The sequence below is a fragment of the Lipophrys pholis genome (genome assembly GCF_963383615.2).
Source record: "Lipophrys pholis genome assembly, chromosome: 3".
NCBI lineage: Eukaryota > Metazoa > Chordata > Actinopteri > Blenniiformes > Blenniidae > Lipophrys > Lipophrys pholis.
In genome coordinates this window covers 32,415,073-32,434,154 of record NC_137627.1, presented here as the reverse complement: position 1 = coordinate 32,434,154, position 19,082 = coordinate 32,415,073, and the positions used below count along the sequence as shown (strand labels likewise).

The 19,082-nt window shown below is 42.1% G+C and overlaps 1 protein-coding gene across 5 annotated transcripts in view; it reads right to left on the bottom strand.

Annotated features, from left to right (window-relative positions):
* Positions 1-2,752: 2,752 nt before the first annotated feature.
* Positions 2,753-19,082, bottom strand: part of picalmb (phosphatidylinositol binding clathrin assembly protein b) — a 28,750-nt gene continuing 12,420 nt past the window's right edge. Inside the window, exons 5-23 of one of the 5 annotated variants that reach the window (XM_080460562.1) lie at positions 18,426-18,519; positions 18,154-18,265; positions 17,951-18,057; positions 17,821-17,862; positions 16,676-16,761; positions 16,453-16,576; positions 16,244-16,377; positions 14,145-14,245; positions 13,816-13,968; positions 13,374-13,457; positions 11,805-11,900; positions 11,542-11,652; positions 9,837-9,953; positions 9,689-9,719; positions 9,504-9,603; positions 7,756-7,815; positions 6,610-6,714; positions 6,121-6,226; positions 2,754-4,217 (exon numbers count right to left, since the gene is read on the bottom strand). In XM_080460562.1, the coding sequence (XP_080316688.1) occupies positions 6,134-6,226; positions 6,610-6,714; positions 7,756-7,815; positions 9,504-9,603; positions 9,689-9,719; positions 9,837-9,953; positions 11,542-11,652; positions 11,805-11,900; positions 13,374-13,457; positions 13,816-13,968; positions 14,145-14,245; positions 16,244-16,377; positions 16,453-16,576; positions 16,676-16,761; positions 17,821-17,862; positions 17,951-18,057; positions 18,154-18,265; positions 18,426-18,519 (1,750 nt within the window). In that variant the 3' untranslated portion in view covers positions 2,754-4,217; positions 6,121-6,133. Of the gene's footprint in view, positions 4,218-6,120; positions 6,227-6,609; positions 6,715-7,755; positions 7,816-9,503; positions 9,604-9,688; positions 9,720-9,836; positions 9,954-11,541; positions 11,653-11,804; positions 11,901-13,373; positions 13,458-13,815; positions 13,969-14,144; positions 14,246-16,243; positions 16,378-16,452; positions 16,577-16,675; positions 16,762-17,820; positions 17,863-17,950; positions 18,058-18,153; positions 18,266-18,425; positions 18,520-19,082 lie in introns of all 5 variants that reach the window. The other 4 variants (XM_080460563.1, XM_080460564.1, XM_080460565.1 and 1 more) reach the window with 4 other exon arrangements.

Sequence of the window (19,082 nt, the reverse complement as noted above, 5' to 3'; positions counted from 1 at the left end):
TTCCTGCATGAAGTGCAAGAAAGCAGTAGTACTGAAAGGAAGCAGAGTCAGAATACATTTGTTTACTGTATTGATCTAAGTGGCCATGAGGCTCGTCACTGAGTTTCTATTCCTGCCCTGCAGACCAGCATGATCCCCTCCCATGGCTGTAATCTAATTACTCAGCTCACATTCAGGTTGTTCATTTTGTTCTTTCTCATCCAAGGAGTTGGCGTCTGAATCGGCCCGAGCTTTTATTGTGTTATTCCATTATGGACACGCAGGCATTATTTTTGAGCGTCCCCACAAAGACCTCGTCTCACACCACGAGTGATGGAAACACTCAGGAGCCGCTGATTAAATCCAAGAAATGACATTAACCCGACAACATGACTTTAACTTGAGTGTCGGACCGAGAAGAGTGGAGGATTTCATTTAGTTAAACAATAAGTTATTTTATCATCATCAGCTGTTTGGACCTGACTCTCTCCTCCTCGGCTTTCTTCAGCTCGCCGTCTCTCCTCAGCACCCTCATGATCATCTCCTGCTCCTCCTCCGTCAGGTGGCTCAGGTCGATCATGGCTCCTCCTCCTCCTCCTCCTCTTCCTCAGCTGACAGGTGTAGAAATGTTTGACGTCCACTCAGTCTGTCAACCACAGCAACGTAAAGGTCACTTGATAACTTTATATAAAGATGCTCCTTTTGGCTTTTACTTTTACATTCAGATTGTCTAAAAACTATAATCCCGCAGGATTAAGTCAGTTGACACAAACCACAGTGTCATTCATCGATCTGTAAACCGAGCACATCTCCAAACATGATCATACACAGAAAAGGTATTTGGAACTATTTGCACAGTAATAAAAATAAACTTTTCCCTGCTCAAAGCAACGTCAGTGATTCTATCTTGTGAAAACTTCCGCCTCTTGATCTTCAGTTTCTCACACATAAACAATATTTTACTACTTTATTTTATGAAAATAAGAAACTTTGAAAGGAGACTTAAACCGTGCGTTTTCAACTTTTTGAGACGATAAAATGAACTTACATATTTTCAGTTTATTCGTTAGACACGGAAACAAGAAAACTTTTCTTCTTCTAATTAAACCTGATCAGTCATATGAACACATTCCATTGAGACCAGGCACTCAGGTTGGCCACCTCGATCATCATCTTATACTCTAATGCAACAATAAAGTTTGCATTTTTCTCCAAGTCTCACAACAGAAAAGTAAAGTAGTAAAACAGAAAATAAACTGACCTGCTTCGACATTTCTTTGTGCGGCTTCTGATGCATCAGAGATCAAAGTGAATTATCAGCAGTGCTCCTCAGAAAAACACACTTTTGTTCCGTTTACTGAGATAAAAATGAACTTTAAACGAGGAATGGGGCACAAAGTTATAACAACACAAGTTTAGCTGAAATACTGAGAGCGTCTTTTCTTACCTGGTGGGGACACCTGCAGTCTTTACACGAGCTGTTGCTTTATTCCAAGGATGAAGTTAAAGTTTACAGGAGAGAATAAAGGTTTTTTTGAACCTCCTGCTCGTCAGGTCTGCTGCGCCGCAGAGCAGCGCGCGTGAGGGGGCGGATACGAGCGCGTGCACGTAGAGGTGGAGCCGCAGGGTTTTCAGGACTATTTTTAATTAACTTATGTCTATTTCAGTATTAACTGTCATGTTTGATACAGGTTTTCAGGTTTAATTGCTTGAAATAAAAAGTTTAATTTTCAGACGTCGAAGTGCCTGCGGTGTAATGACTTGCGTTGTCCAGCAGGGGTCTCCAGCTCACACATGTAACACTGTTTGATTAAAGGGTGTGGAAAGTATTTCAAACAGCAATTATCCAACGACAGCTGCGTTTCCCCTCCTGCTGTGTACTTTGACAACATGTTTAGTGGTCAGGTGACTAAACTCTGACTCAGGACTCTCCTGGTTCAAATGTTCAGGGAGAAGAAGATGAAACAGCCTGAAATCAGACTGACTGAAGCTGAACATTGCTCAAAAAGCGCCCTCTATGGGATATTCTGCTGATCTTTTAAAACTATGTAGATTACCAGAATCCAAATTCACATTATCCGGTAAGAATTGTTACTACACCAGATAAATTTCCATGAATTATACAGTATTGGTGCAAAATAAATATTCGTCTATTATAAGATCACTCATCCCTTGACAGGACAGCCGCTAAAATCATTTCCTACACACAGAAACACAGATATGTTACAATTTAGAAAAATAAAATGAAATAACCCTCATTGGATTTCTGTAAAATGACATAAAATCTTATTACCACATCCTATAAGACAGTTATTAACTAAACTCAAAAGGTGATTAACCGATATAAACAGTGATTAAACAAAAGCCAAGCTGAGAATAATAATAATCCATGACACTGTATTTGAATGTGTCGAGGTTATTTGACGTGTGGAGGCAGTTTTGTGGGCATTAACTGAGCAGGCTGTTATTTTACTCATCCGGCCGCTCAAGATGAAATTGGGCTAAAAAATTAACTTTTCTGTTTCATTCAGATAATTTGGAGACACCTGAGGCACTTTGAAGATTTACTTTTTTCACAAGCAGTTGGATTTTCTGTCCTGGGTTCTGCAGGACGCATCAGTCTCCTGGAATTGAAGTTTGACTCAAAATCAGTGCAGTGAAAACCAAAACCATCGTCCTATTTCTCCCCCAGACAGAAATGATAACTCCACACCAGAACCCGATTCTCCTCCACCTTACATTCACCACAAGAAACCATCCAACGGCACCAGTTTGTGGAAGCTGCTCTTTATTTGTAAAAGAAAGAAAAGACTTCAGTCGTTGTCTGCTACACGTTCTAATTACATAAAGAAAATATCTGCGGAGACAAACGCAGAGAATATCCTGAATCAAACTTAGGTAGAGTCAAATTTGATTGAATTGCTTTCATATTTCATACATCTTTCACCTTTTTGCACTCAAAGAACAGTCAACAGTGTTTATGTACACGGAGCACCGATCAACAGTGCTCCACCGCTCCGCCCTGCTCCTCGGGATCTTTTATACAATTAAATTTACATCAAATCTGTGAGCTCACCCCTCCCCTAACCCCGCCCCTCCCAGCCTTGGCCCCGCCCACTCGGCTCTCTGAGGATCTGTAGTGAGGAAAGATGTGTGCAACATGAAGACAACTCTTTCACATTCAGAGTAAAGGCAGCCTTGATTACAGTCAGTGAGTCAATGGCATGCCAAGCTTAAAGCAAATGGAGCCCAACACCCAGTGCGACGCTTCGGATTGGTGGATGAAGTGTTTGCCGACTATTCAGGAAAACGGATCCATCGCAAAAAAACAAAACAAAACAAAACCCTATTAGGCACAGAACCGACTATATACTGATAACTGACTCGTACTCTAAGCCCTGCACTTTAAGTACAATGGAGACTGTGAAATCTTCGTCTAGTAGAAAATTTTCTTAACACAAAACTCAGAATATTTAGTGCTCTATCATTCCGCTTAATAGGTGTATTTCATATAATATGTTTTTTTTTTTTTAAACTCTACCTCTTAATGATAGTCGGAGATCCTCGTTTTTAATGCTGAAGCACTCCCACATGTGTTCAACGTACTGTAGATTTTACATAATTTTTTTTCACCCCGCCCCCGATCTTAAACCAATAATCATAAATAAATACAATCAACACACAAGGAATGTCTATTGTAAACACGGTAAAAAAGACAAAAACTAAACAGGTGTAAACGTCATTAGCATCACTACTTCGTGACAGTTAAATAACTGCGGGGAAATGGATGACCGATGGTCGGATCAAGAAAGGGAAGGATCGCTCTACTCTTGGCTCCGCCCCTTCCCCCTCCCCCCCTCCAGGAAACATCCAGCCGTTACATCCAACCGCAGCATCTCCAAATACATAATATTAAAGTTTCTCAGCAGCCGAGACTATCGTTACAGGTCACACTGTAAAACAGACAGGGGGTCCTCTTTAAGGGAGGGGCTAGACAGCAGCGACGTCTCAGACTGGTTACAGGATAATGGGTGTGAGCGATCGCCAAATGTCTTTTGGACGCGGTTGCCGCTGTTCGGGACAACACCGCCGTGTTCTCGACATGTCTGTATTTGTGGGGTGTGTGTGTGTGTGTGTGTGTGTGTGTGTGTGTGTGAATGCTTCTCTGAAGAGTCAGACCGCTGATCAAGTGCTTCGTCTTCTGGGAGACACTTCCTGTCAAATCACATGAACTGCATCTGCAAAAGACGGCGAGGAAACAGAGTCAGGAAGAGACGACGACGATACCTGAAACGTGAAAAATGATCATTGTTTGCTAAACTCTCCCCTCGTCGCCGCTTTTTCTCCAATAGTGACTTTGTGCACAAGTCTGCCGTACCGTGACGCGTATGCACACGTCAGTTTGGTGGTTTCAGAAGGAAACTTCAAATTGAAAGAATCTAATCGTACATTTAAGGCGAGTTAAATCAGACAATGAGCAGTGAGGGAGTATTTCCCAGCATGCCTTTGACCATTTCATTCATGAGAAGACTTTATGATAAAGAAGCATTTTAAACGATAATCTTTGGGAATGAATACAACTTGTGCTTGACTGTCTTCTTCAGGATTATCAATAGGAGTCACTTCTCTTTTGCTGTGTGAGCAAAGGTATGCATGTGGCGAGAACGTGCGGAACAACAATAATGCAATTAAATCAATAATGCAGGAATTTGCCAACAATAAAATTAAAAATTACTTCTTTTGTTTTAATTAGGATTGATTGAAAATGTTGCATCGTGTGTTTCTTCTGTGACTAAAGAGGAGAACTCTCCTATCGACTAAAACTATTTCTGATCAGCAGACTATTCAAAACCTGCAGTATATTTCCCAAAAATACATACCTATGTGTGGATTATTACAATTTTGGCCGCATCTATTAGATTTAGAAAGAATTAATGTGACATCAGTCATGTAATAACTTATTGATCTTTTTACATTATAGGAGAATAGCAATAGAAAATTAATACATTATTGGCCGTTTATTACATTCAGGCCGACACGACAACATTGCAAGTGACAGGCAGTTTTGCGTTTACACAGCAAGTTCTTGAAAACGATGCTCTTTTCCATAGAAAGGGCGGAAACGCTGAAAATCATGATGTAATTTTCATGTTGGGCCACTAGTGGGTGCTGCTGATTGTTTTTGTAATGAAAGCACACACACACACACACGCGCACAGAGAGCAACACGCTATAAATATTAACAGCGGAAGCAAACGCACATTCTAGTGGACAGACGACCAAGTTGGATTGTTATTACGGTGACTGTCAAAATAAAATCACCAAGGTCCAGGAGAATCTGGCCTGGGAGTCTTGACATGACGGGAGCAAACGTTATCGTCGCTCCACTCGAGCAAGAACAGAAGAATTTACTACGACTGTTTTTGTGCATACACAGTAAAAGTTTTCTGGGAAAATTGCAATTTCCCTGTTTCCATGGAGACGAGTATTTTTGAAAAGTTCCAACTAGTGAGCAGTTTCCAAAAACGTGTGCTTTCAGTGACTGTGAGCACCGTTGTTGTGTAAACAAACAACCAAACGTGACAAAACTTTTCCATTTTCACTTGAAAACGTCGTCGTGTTGAGACGTGACAGACGGCAGCCTGATGTTTAAAGTGAATTTACTTTGCATGAAAAGCACTTGCTATTAATGCCCATTAGAGTCAAATATTATCTATTTTTTGAAATGATCTTCAACTGTTTTTTAACATTTCGTAGTGATAATTGCATCAAAAAAAAGTATTTTGCCGTTTTTTTTCCAATGAGCAGATCTGAAATTTCTAACAAATACTTATACTACAAGGTGGGATTTACACTTAAATGTCCCGTAAATAATCACTTAGTGATGACTGGAGGAGCCAGAGTTTAGCAAACAGGCAGTGAATTAAGGAAAACAGGTTTGAGCAACACGTGACGACAATGGAAGAACAAAGTGATGATCCTGGTTCCATCTAAACAAACATCAAATCCAAGCAACAAAAGGTCGGCGGCAGCAGAAGCATGTGAGGATAAAATGCAGACAATGAAAACATAAGAAAGAAAACGGGCGTGTTTGGGCACCAGTTCATGCGAGTGCGTCCGCAAGCAAAGAGCATGATGTACCTAAAGAGATGCTCTACAAGAAATCCTTGAGAGAGAGGTGTGCAAACGGGTCCTGTCCAGGGGCTCGGAGAGGACTCTGGCTGGAAGGACTAGAGGCTGCAGAGGGCTATTTCAGGAAGAAATACAGGGAGGTGGAGGACCAGAGGAGAAGTCAGAGTCAGTACGGAGACTGGAGGAGGGATGAGATTAGTTTGGAGAAGCTGTGATGATTGAAAGATGGGTTAATGATTAAAAAAATAAATCAGGGGGAGGGGGGGGTCAAAACAAGGGGATGATTCACAGTTCTGTTCCCTTTCAGTGAGTTGAAGGGCTGTCATCATCTTCAGCAGCGTTCACACCACGTTCACACCACGACAGAGCCGACTAACTCCACATCACGGCACAATGGATACACCTGCTGACTCCACCTGAGAACTGAGCAAACGGCGAGCGTGTGCGCCGCAGCGGGCCGGCCGCCACGCACCCGCCCTGCCGCCGCCGCTCACCCACCTGAGCGCTCGACACCGAGCCGAAGGGGTTGGGTGGCCTCATGACGGGCTGGCTGTACATCATGGTGGGCGGGTTCATCATCCCCATGGAGCCCATCGGTGGCGGCTGCAGCGCGTCCAAAAGAGGACACGTTAGGAATCAAAACAACACTATTATCTTCACCGGCGACATTTATCAGACAATTGACAATGTGGAATAGCCAGAGGGCCGATAGCCTCGGAATTCACAATCATAATAATCTTGAACAAGTGTCTCTTCATTTCCTTCTTTTATGTCGGCAAAATCTGTTTATTTTCCCAAGCACAAGTGATTTCAGATTTTTTTCACAACACAAATTCACTTTAAGTAAAAAGTCGGCCATCTTTTAGCTCCAACGCTCAGGCCACGTTTACACGTACCCGGGAATTATAAAAAACTGACATTTCTCTGCGCATTTACACATAAAAGCAGCTATAACTGAACACAAACGACGACTCCTGAAAACTCTGGCCACAGTGGAGTTCTGGATAAACACTGTGTCTCCAGTTGCATCTGAACGATTCTGATTAGCTATCGTGGCTTCATGCTTCTTGCTACACTGCCCCCTACAGGTTTGGCTGCTCATAGCAGCTCTGAACCAGGTGTGTCCGTGTCAATGAAGATTTCTTTTTCTTTTTTTTTTTTTAAAGGAGAAGGGGAAATATCAGTTTTGCTTGGACACTGCGAGCATGATGGTCAGGTTTTTGACTGCACCCCTAAAGCAGAAGATGAAGCATTGCATTGCCTAATATGCTTCCATATGTTGGGGTGGCGGGGGCTGCATTAACCAATGCAGTCCGGTAAACAATAGCTGCTATGTGGCTAAGCGAGCTTATTGAAGTCTCACTTTTCCTGCCAAAATCATGTTTTCCATCAGTTTTAAGTTTACTGTTTATTTTGTCTTCCCTTACAACTGAGTCTGCACTCGAATCATCTCGAACACAACCACGTTACCACCATGAGTTCAAAATGTTGTATTTCATTTATAAACCCTGAGAAAATTGGCAGTTTTAAATCATCATCTCTCTAAAAAAACATGAATCAGGTAAAAGCATAGCACACAACCCTTCTGATGTAACAGCAGATCAGTTTCTCTGCACATACAGAATACCAGGATGAAGGACTCACCATGCCGTATCCCATCATGCCTGTGGGCGTGGTGGCAGGGAAGGCCATGACTGACGGGGGCTGAGGAGACACAAGTGGGTCAAGTCAGAATCAATGACAAGCGTTGCTTCACCATGACGATACAGGTGCATGTCACAGAGACTAAATGGATTAATACTTTTGAATAGAACTAACAAAACAGTGTCTCAAAACATTATCGGTCAAAAGGTTTTCTTAATGTTTTAAATGGAAATTTCTGATTTGAGGCTGGTGCAATGCTTTAAAAAAAAAAAAAATTATTTTATGTAAATATTGTATTTACTATAGTAATTCCTGCTTTTGCATCTTTATTCTTTCCTGAGAGAATGAAGCTATGATGAGTGAAAAATCCTCGCGGTTGGATTAATAAAGTCTTCTCTTATTGTGCAACATGACATCCTGTGACGGTAACAGGGTGTCTGATTTGGTTGTGGTGTGATTGTGAGTCGCTGCTGTTCAAGGTTTCTGATTCGAATGTAAACCCTCTGCAGGACAAACCTCTTCCTGGCAGAAGAAATCCATTTCTTTCTGGCGTTATTTAGTTTTAGTATATTTCTAATTCATTCTTTGGAGAGCCGCAGGATTATATATATCGGGCCCACTACCTTTGTTCCCCAATCAAGAATCAATGTTGTTGTTATGCTGATGATACGTTCATATATACATACATACATACATACAAACCTAATTCTTGCTGACATTCAGTCTGATTTTATACATTTACTTCACAAAAGTAACTCTTCCATAATAGAAACTGACTTTTTGCATATACTTGATAATATAATAGCATTTGTTAACAAAAAGCCCATTAACTTATATGTGTAAGAATCATAAAATTTGAAATGTAGATAGATGTTGTATAAATACAGAATAAAAAAAAGATGCATAAGCTATTTAAAAGCATTTTTTGAGATTTGTAATGTTTATAATTTATTACATATGTATTATATTTATATACAAAATGTTACTTATAAGTAAAAGTTTTTTTTAATTGCCTTTGTTTTTATACTTGAAGAAAATAAATAATGCCACTTTTTTGTCTTATATAAGGTTAACTTTTTAATGAGCAGTTCCAATGTTGCTTTAAAAACCTCTTAACTTAGATATGTAAAAACCATGCACTGATGACATAAATGTTATAATGATCACATACATGCTGTAAAAATCTATATTAAAAGAAATAAGGTTTATAAAATATTTCAAAGCATTTCTTTTGTAGTTGATTAAATATACGTATTTGACGAAAAAGGGTAAAGAACTAGAAATATTTTGTAGAAATTATTAGTGTTTTTCCCACTTGTTAGTTTTAATTATTACTTATGTTTAAGTACAAAATGTTTAACTGCAGCGACGTTGTTTCATGTGATGCATCAGTTTATGACAAACTGCAGTTTTGTCCTGTTCTCTTCATTTCTCCCTTTTAGCTCGTGGTGGATTTTTTGTTATCAAAGAAACTGTCTCTGCTCACACTCGGTACGGTGAATCTACTTTTAATCTAGTGGGTCACAGTGTGGTTGACTAGTTTTGTTTTTACTTTATATCTCTGCCTGATAACTCTTTTTAATTGTATGTTTGGAACAACACCTCTATAACAACACTCGTTTTAGTTACTCATTCGCTTGAATATCTGTTATTTGTGCAGAAGTTTAATATTTTTCTCTGTGTTAAGTTGTAAAATACATGACGTGTTCAGCACAAGCCAACACCGCGGTCACGACAGCGAGCATCACCAGGGAAACGGGGTTCCAGGTCGTGGAGGGCGCCGCCTTGGGCTGCCAGTTGGTGCCCCCGGTCATCCTCTTCTCCCCCGGCTGGCTCCAGTGGATGTCACTGCGGATTAAGACGGAAGGCGTTAGCACCGGCTTGTGACCGCCCTGAAAGCTCGGAGCGAGCGGCGCAGCGACACGTCGCTTACTTTTTCATCGTGCCGTTCCCAATGCCGAGGTCTGGAAGGGAAATGAATGGAGCAAGCGTTAGTCCAAAAAAAACCAGGTCCACCTCCGCGCCTAATGAACACGTGCTTTAACTGGCGCGGGCGGGCGGCCGCAGAGCGTCACACTCACTGCCGACAAGGTTCGCCAGGGAGGAGTCGAGGTCGTCCGACACCAGCTTCTCTGGCTGCTGACTGGACAGCAGGTTGGAGCCGGCCAGAGTCGGCTTCAGGATGCTCCCGGTGATATCTGACGAGACAACAGAGAAACCTCTTATAAATCATTGGGTTTGAAGAGAGCAGTGACAAATACAAAGCAAACTGTTTTTCCATTGTATTACGAGTCAAGACCGTTATCATTCAGACATTGTATTGCTTTTCTTTGGAATCAAAACCACAGAGCGCCGACAGGAAATGAGAGGAAGACGCTCGGGGGAGCCGCACGCAACAAAGAGCTGGGTCAGATATGATCGGCTGGGAAGCTGTCATGGTGGGCACCTGGTAATAACTGGGAAAGGCTCCTGTCACAATCCAACATAAACAGCAGAGAACGTCACTCTGAGAACCCGGCAGCTGGATGAGACTCTTTCAAAACCACAGACTTGCTGATTTCTTAGGTCAGTTTGCTGGATTGGAAAGAGGCTACCTGGTTTTTGGGGCTGAACCAAACCAATTTAAGTTATTACCGCTCAAACCCTTCCACTCATCTCATGGTTTGTGTCAAGAGCTGCCACTTTAGTTTGAAAATTAATGTGGACACGAGGTGAAAAGTTCATGTTCGAACTGTAATAACCTGTTTGAATGTCATTATAGGCGGTTCAGACATTTTGATGCTGTTTAGTTTGTGAAGCTTTCTAAGTCGATCACGTTGATCTGTTTTGTGCATTACTGACCGACCGAGCACAGCCGTCCTGAACGTCACCATGACAACCAACAGCTGAGAAGCAACTTGATTTCAGTTGATTTGTACAACCATCTCAATCTCAACGGCAACAAACCTGCCGGCTCATCAGGACTCAATTCAGCTTGACCATGTTTTACCTGTGGCGTTGTTACTCTGAAGCTGTCGGAGCTCCTCCTGTTGTTTCCTTTGTTCATTTTCTAATCAGGGAGGCTTTTCCCAGCACCAACTGTCCTTTACAATACTGAAGCACGCCGACTTGGAAAAGTGTCACCTGTTTATTTTAGGATTGATATGGAATTCTCCTGAATTTTTTATACGTTTTGATGTGTTTTTTTTGTTTTGTTTAGTTTTTTTATGTACAACTCCAACTCGCTCGCTGAAAATTAAACTGTCTTGAAAGAAATTATGTGAAATGTAGGATTGGGTAATAGTTTCCATTTTCTAAAAGCATTTTGATGATTTAAAAGGTGAAAACACCCAGGGAGAAAGTTTTTCTCCCCACAATTAGAGGTAAATTATCATTCAGCGTTGCCACTATATGCAGTTTTGGAGCATTTATAGATACAATGAGAGAGAGATGAAAACAGACAAGATGTTCTCATACTGGTGATTTGTGAGCTAAAGCAGTGTGTTGCAGGTGTTTCAGCTGAACCGACGTCAGGAGCAGAAACAGCTCGGTATGTAACAAATCACAAGACTTCACATCTGTCTGAGATCATTAGCTTCCTCTTATTGCTTTAATTGACCGACTGCGCACGTTGACCTTTCGGGTTTCCTTCCAGAGGATTGCTTTCATTAGTTGGAACACATTAATAATGTTTCTCAGTTTTCAAAACAAAAAAGAAAAGCTGGTTCTTGAGTTGTATTGCACACACCTGCAGTTATTTATAGTCACCATTTTAAATCTAGCTATACGCAAAGGGGGAACCCTCACCGTCTGAATTGAGGCTACTGCTGCCTGCTGCTTTGGCTCCAAAAACTGACTCAAAGTCCACTTGGAGTCCTCCTGCTGGCGGCGGTGGAGGAGGCTGTGGCGTCGAGTATCCTTCAGGAAGAGATGGAGAAGAAGAAGAAGAAAGCTGCAGTCACATGCGTCACATGGGGTGAAATGAGTCTGAAAGCTGATGGCTGCGTGCTTCATCTCCATACGTCACAGAAAACTGGCTTGGAGCTACGTCTGGAGGAAGCCTTCAGTACCTCTGAATAGACCTGCTACAGTAGAGGGCTCAGTGGGGAAGGGAGCCTGATGTGGGAGGTGCTGGGCAATGTTGGATACTGGACCACAGAAGGAGTCTGACAGGCCACGTGAAGCAGCAAGGCAAAGAGAGGAAGAAAGAAAGAAAAAAAAAAAAGCAGAGAGACCAGAGGCTTTTTAAGGTCAGGCCAGAGAAACAGGTGGGAAACGACAGCACTGCAGGCAGAAAGAAGACAGCTAACATCAAACATTTGCATAGTTGTTGGAATTTGGGAATTTTAGGGGAACTACAACATCTGCAGGAGAATAAAAATGTGCAGAAAAAGTACTAGAGCATCCCAAGAGAGAGAGAGAGAGAGAGAGAGAGAGAGAGAGAGAGAGATGTTAAAGGAAGAGTTTGACATTTTACAGATAGAATCAAGTCTTGTTTGCAGGGCATTACAAGAAATTGTACCACAGACTGTGTAAAAAGACGAACAACACTTTCTTAACTTTCTCCCACGATGATACGAGCTCAGCCTCCGCTTGAAAGCAGATTCTGAGATCTCGTGAGCAGTGGGGCTGCCATACATGGCTCACCCAATCAGGAGTATGAACAGATTTTTTTGATTAAAAGATGAATTAAAGCTGAACTGATTCTACAAAGATTTAAAACTAGAAATATAAAAATAAAACCACAGCTTAACATTATGTACATTATTTGTTAGTTTGGCTCACATGTTAGCAGAGAGTAAAGATTTAAGATCAGTACCACTTTTAGCTCAACTTCTCTTGTGTTTTGCATCTTTCCATATCATTAAATCACTATTTGCTCATAAACCTGCATGACTTTCTGGAAACAGTTAACATTGTTTTGAGCTTTTTTTTTTTTTTTTTTACATTTTCCATGTAAAATAATTTAACGGTCTAAAAACCACTTATATATCCATCCATTTTCTCCCGCTTATCCGTTTCGAGGTGGCAGTCTGAGCACTGTCACCCAGATCACATTGCACCAATTAAGAACCTTTCCTGTGGGTGGTGAGCCCACGGGAAGGTGGTGCCCGGCATGGGAAATGAACCCACTACCTTCAGATGTCTCATGCTCTACCAACTGAGCTAGCCGGGGGCTCTAGAATATATATATATATATATAAATATTTATAAAAAAAAATTGTAATAAATAATGGGACGAAATAAGTATTTCCACTTAGAAATCTGTTCTGTTGCTCGTCTTCTTATGCAGTCAATGGTTAAACTGTGAATGTGTGTCTTGAGGTTCCGCTAATTATCAAAGCATTAAGAACAGGTGGAAAAAGTTCGCCTGGAGCTCCTAAATAACAGTAAAATCCACCTGTGAAGCTCTGAACAGTAACAAAAGGTCTATTAAGTGAAAGTTTGAGAACAAGGCCTCCATACAAACTGAATCTAGAGGCAAGTATGAGCTAAAATGTCAAACCTTTCCTCTGGTATTGATTTATGTCCACATTTCTACTTCTATAAATATGACAAGAGGGAAGAATGGCTGTGGGGTATTTGCATGGGACCCTATGTTTGCCAGCAAACATAGGGTGGTGGAGCCATCATAGTACCTGAGACGGAGTGCTCTATCCGCACTGTGCGTTTGTAATTGGTTGAAACTGACGAGTTTGTGTCAATAAAGGGATTGTAACGATCTGGAGAATCAAAAATAGTGTTGGTGAAAGAAAAACAGGTTTCAACTTAAAGCTTTACGGCATGACTACACTACAAAGAAACACTGAAGTGAGTCTCATAAGAGGATAAACGGCAGCTGCACAACAAAAGAGCGATTGGCTTCCGAGGACCAATGAGAAATTAAAGCTAAACCGTAATCTGAGCTCGGCATGAAGAACAGAGACAAGAAGAAGAGCTTTTTAGACATTTGCACAGACAGATAATCAACACTGAAACTACGGCACGAGCAAACATGCAGGCAGCTCATGCTTATAAGTAACTACAGAGAAATGAAGAAGATTGACAAGACTTCTGAGGAGGAACAAAATGAGTCGTTACCACCAAACATTTCATGACCAGATGTCCTAGAGGAAAAGCTAACACCGTCTGAAGACACGACAGGTAAGTGAGTGGCATCGACAACGAGTTTTGAGAGGAAAGGGTTAAGGTTTGGCATGGATTCATCCCCAGCTTCAGCGGAGGTGAAAGGATCTAGGCAGGCAGAGGGGAGAAAAACAAAAAGAGACAGAGAAAAGAGAAAAAAAGACAGAAGAGAGTGGAGAGGAAGAGGCGGGCGTCAGAGTCAGACCACAACAAGAGAAGGAGAGCATGCAGAACAACAGTCCAGGAACGTGGATGTTGGGCGGAGGAGCCGGGGGACGGCGTACCTGCCCAGGCCGTGGCCACGGGAAGCCCCGAGGAGCCAGACTGCATGGAGGGCTGGAAGGTGGACTGCAGGTCAAACAGGTCGCTCTCCATCTTCACCGCACTGCAGGCAGGAACAACATGTCAGCCCTTCATGTCAACAAGACCCGAGAAATGAACCTAAAGTAAACTACAGCCGGGGGGGGGGGGGGGGGGGGGGGGGGTGAGACTGCGTTTCAACATAAGCAATAATAAGTGTTGTCGAGTACTGTAAATACAATATGATTTCCAATAAATACAAACAGTTTTGTAGATGATGGTAGGGTCTTTGCTTTTTGACATTCTCTGTCCAAATGGCATCGCTCAATGTATTTAAATCCTCAATTATCTCTGTCCGTTTCGTCATCTGGACCCTCGCTAAGCTCCACACACTTTGTGACCTTCAGCACTCATATCTACCAAAGTGGAGGACACATAATTGCAGTGTGAATGCATAAAGAAATTATTTTTTGCTGTTTAATCGGTCATTTTACATTTGCATTATATTGATTTCACGCTGGTGACAGTTTGGTTTTTGTATTTTATGATCAGAACAGCCCCAAAGAGATATCAGAAAATCAAGAGTTAAACATTTAAAACAATTGTAGATCTCTGCATGGCTGGACTTCACTATCAATGTTAAGTTAAAAGTATAAATGTATAAGTAAGCTCGTGATAACGATTCACCACCACCACACCCACACCTACCTTCCTCTCTCCATCATATCAACCAGCTTTACTGTCTCTGCCCTCACTTCACCTTTTCTACTCTTCATGTTGCCAAAAGCCCCAGAAGCAGTGATTATTGGTCTAATTTGATCCACATTATTTACTTGGCAAAAGATTTAGCCCAGATGCTCTTCCTGACAGAACCTGAGCTTTAGAAGATGCGTCTCATTATCAGCTAGATCAACAAAAATAACACGGTGCAATAACATATAAAAATTCAAATGTATAAAATGGTTTAACAGTGTTGGTGGAGACTGAGTCAAGAGGGTTTGTGGCACCATATTGCATATTTCCAAGTTTGTGTGGGAATTCATCCCATCCTAGATGACATGTTCTCATTGCTCATCAGCTTGACTAATAAATAATTTATGAAGTCGCACTGAGAAGAGAATGTATTAGCAGACATTCCTTGCTATTCCAGCCTTACATTAAAGATAATTCGGTGAATTGTTCATAATCATCCTCATAAACAGCCCCTGGAGCACGGGGCAGTGCCGACTCTCTATAGGTAGAGCTCCTAGGCTCAGTAATACTGAAAGTGAGTCATTCAATCCTCACCGATCGCATCGCTACCGGACACATTTCGTTCGTTTCGACCCGGACCCCAAAGGGCATTCCTTCATTCATCTCCATCTGCATCTCTGCCATTCCTGCTGTAACTCTCAGGTATTCCCTTGTTTCATTCTTCCCCAGTATTAACAGTTGGCAAAGGACGCTCATTCACTCAGTTAATTCATTAACTTCTTCATTCCACTTTTCCCTGCATCTCTCTCTCAGCCCCCCTCCCCACACTTCAGGACACTGATCGACTGCGACCAGTAAATCAACTGAGGTGCTGAGTCGTCGTTTATGTGGACAGAGGCTCTTTTTGTCTATGAACTTTCCTGTGTTCCTGAAGGAAATTTCTTTTTTTGTCTTTTTGTTGTAAAGAAGTTTTCTTTTTATGAACTGAATGAACAGAATTTTTGTTGGGACTCCTAATTTTGAACAACAAATACAGTATTTGCTTTGAATTTAATTGTTTGTGCTTTGGTGACTTCTGAGGTTATTCTTATTTGTTAAGCTGTGCATGGTTAAATGTATTACTGTTGTGCGTTTTTAGGTGGGAAAAACGTGTTTGGTTATATAAAACAAATTAATCAAAAGGAAAAACCGCAGACAAACATAAAGACTTGTAGGATTTCTACAATGTACAAATTAGAAAGCTTCTTAATTCTGTTGACCATCAGTGTGACAACCAGAAACATTCAAGTTGAGATCACTTAACTCAAGCTACAATCCCACAGTTTTTTTCTGTAAAACTGCTATACTGGTTAACTGGACATTTGAAAACAGATCAGGAATGAAGCAGGACCCATTTGAGCAGCTGGGTGTGGAGAAAAGGTCGATGGCTGGCGCTGTGCTGATGGTGCCCCCGGTGGTGGAGATCGGAGATGTATCAGTGGTTGCGAACGATGGCCTCTTGGAGAGCTCTTTCAGCCTTTGTTCCTGCAGGAGCGACAACAGTAAGGCACGGCCGCCTCCAAACATATTTAATATAACGGAAAAATTTCTCCCGCTAACCTTGAGGGCTTTGAGCCGAGCTTGTTCCTCTTCCAGGGCTGCCTGCTTCTCCCGCTCATCCACTTTGGTGAAAGACATCCCTGTGCTGGCCAGCGATGACACTGCGTTGGACAGAGTGCTGGCCCTGCAGAAAAACATTCAAACGTCACCACCTCATGCAGCAGAGAAAAAAAGAGATAAAACCAGCAGGATTCAGAAATACAGAGAAAGAGGATGAATGTACCTGCTGGCTGCAGTCGAGTCTTTGACCTTCTTGCCCTCCAAAGAAGCCAAATGCTGCTCCAGAGCTTCGAGAAGGCTACTGGGAGCCTGTCATGGGAGAAAACACACAGTCAGCGACTTCTTAAGACACCGAAAATGTAATCTGTGTGGACATCAAGACCATATAGGGCAGTGGTGGGCAACCAAGGCGGGGCAGAAAACACTACAGCCCATGAAAAACAGCTTGCGTTTATCATCCGAGCGCAGACAGCCAATTCATTTCCCCGATTTCCTCACCAACTTTGACCTATGAGGTGACCCACCACTGATCAATGACGGCATTCCAGCCAAAAAGCTACTTCGGATGAGAGCAACATCTGTGTGGGATGACGTACTGCACCACGGCGCTTTCAACAACCTGGGCGTTGTTGAATCGACCATGTCTAAGCACACACAGGGCAGCCATTTTACGGGAAATGAGCTACGCTGGTTTGAGCCTCAAAAACACGACCAGAAAGTGAAGAGACTTTACCACGGCGAGTGTTTTTTCCTTCAACTGTTTTTGCACCACGATGTAGTGGACAGAGTCAAGAGCAGAGGCATGCAAAAAGACAACACTGAGGCAAGTCACGCACACAGAAGAAAAGTGAAATGATAGTACTTACACAAACTGTGAACTAAAGTGGAAAGATAAGGGGGGGAAATACAGAATATAAAGGTGGTGACAGTCAAGAGGGAAATGCATTTTTACCTGCAGCTCTTTGGGGTAAAGTATGTCTGTACAATTGGAGGAGCACCACAGGGTGTGCGGTGTGTTTTTTATAATTAGGGGAAAGGAAACTCTACAGTGTGGTCTTGACACCTTTATTTACTGTTGAAATAGTAAGAAAAAAGGTGATGTGAGAAGAAAAGGAGGAGAATAAGAGGTTGAAGAAAGATCACCTCCGTTTAGCAAACATGCGCCCCAAGAAGAAGGAAATCATGCAAAGTGTTTTTTTTTTTTTTTTCTAATCTGTGTTGGGTTCACTAGGCTCTAGTTAGGACAAAAACAACGCTGATGGGCAAAACAAAGAGCAGTCAGTGCTGGAAATAAGATTAAAAGGAAGCGGAGCAGGACTTCCTGTTTAGAGTGGGAATCTGGTTGCATGTTGCAGGGTCGTTGCTCACCTGTGAGAGGTCGGGGATGTCGCCTCGATCGATTCCCACCTGCTGTAGGGCAGAAAAACCCGAGGCATGTTTAGCTTCTCTGCAGGCTGTTTGGAATCTTGTAATCATAAAAGAGAAACGTTTGATTTACCTCCGCTACTTTGAGGAACTCTGATATCCGAGTCATCCGGGTGAGAAACTTCTTGTAGATGTCCAAACCTTCTTTACACTGCGTCTTCTTCATGTCAAAGTATTTCTCTGTGTTAAGAATAAAATTATCACATTTATGTTGGAATTCGCAAAATGAACCAAACAGGAGGTTAAATGTGAGAGTGGTCCTTTAAAAAGGCTCACCGAGCAGGTTAATGATGCCTTCGTTATAAGCGGCGAAGAGCCGGATGGAGTCTTTGAAGAGGAGCATGAAGGCTGCATTGATGACACCATTAGTCAGCTCGTTGGCATTGACCTGCAAGGAAAGCAATCAGCGCAGACATTTATCTTTCAGCTTTGCAACGATTTGTTGATGCACGGAGAGGGGAGGAATAAAAAATAAATAAAAATCCAACAAAGCAGCCACTTCCACAGCCGGAGCTGCAGATCGGCGGGAGGCTTCACCTCAAACTCACATTGAAATCGAGGAGGGCGTCCATCTGGTTCTGAATGATGGGGATCGTCTTCAGCAGCTTCTCTGTATTCATGGTCCTCATTACACCGTCCACTCTGCATGGACACCCGGGGAGAGTGAGAGTGTGTGAGAGAGAGAGAGAGAGAGAGAGAGAGTGTGTGAGAGAGAGAGAGAGTGAGTGAGAGTGAGAGTGAGAGAGAGCAGATCTTAAAACACAAGAACAGAATGACTCCCGCTTTACATACACTGACTGCAGGGCTCCAAACTACAGTGTGCCAAAGGGAATAATGTGAATCTGCCAAAAAAATATTTTCCACGACCCAAGGCAATTTCTGAGAGCTTGTTTTGTGCAACCAGCAGAGCAAAACACACAGGAAAAAGTTGACAATCCTCAAATGTGAAAAGAAGTTGGAGCAAACAAATATTTTAAAAGTCTCATTAAGTTTAAATGAATCGAATGATTCTTGTGATTTTATGTTCTAAAGCTTTATGGCTGTTAAACGGCGGAGAGATTTGCTATTAAACTGGAAATTTTAACATCAGGCCAAATGATGTAAGCACAAAACATGCCGGCTGGATACCCAAAAATAACATCAAAATCTATACAAAACATGTTCATCACTGCATTGGGTCTGAAACTGTTTAAACAGGCCCCCAG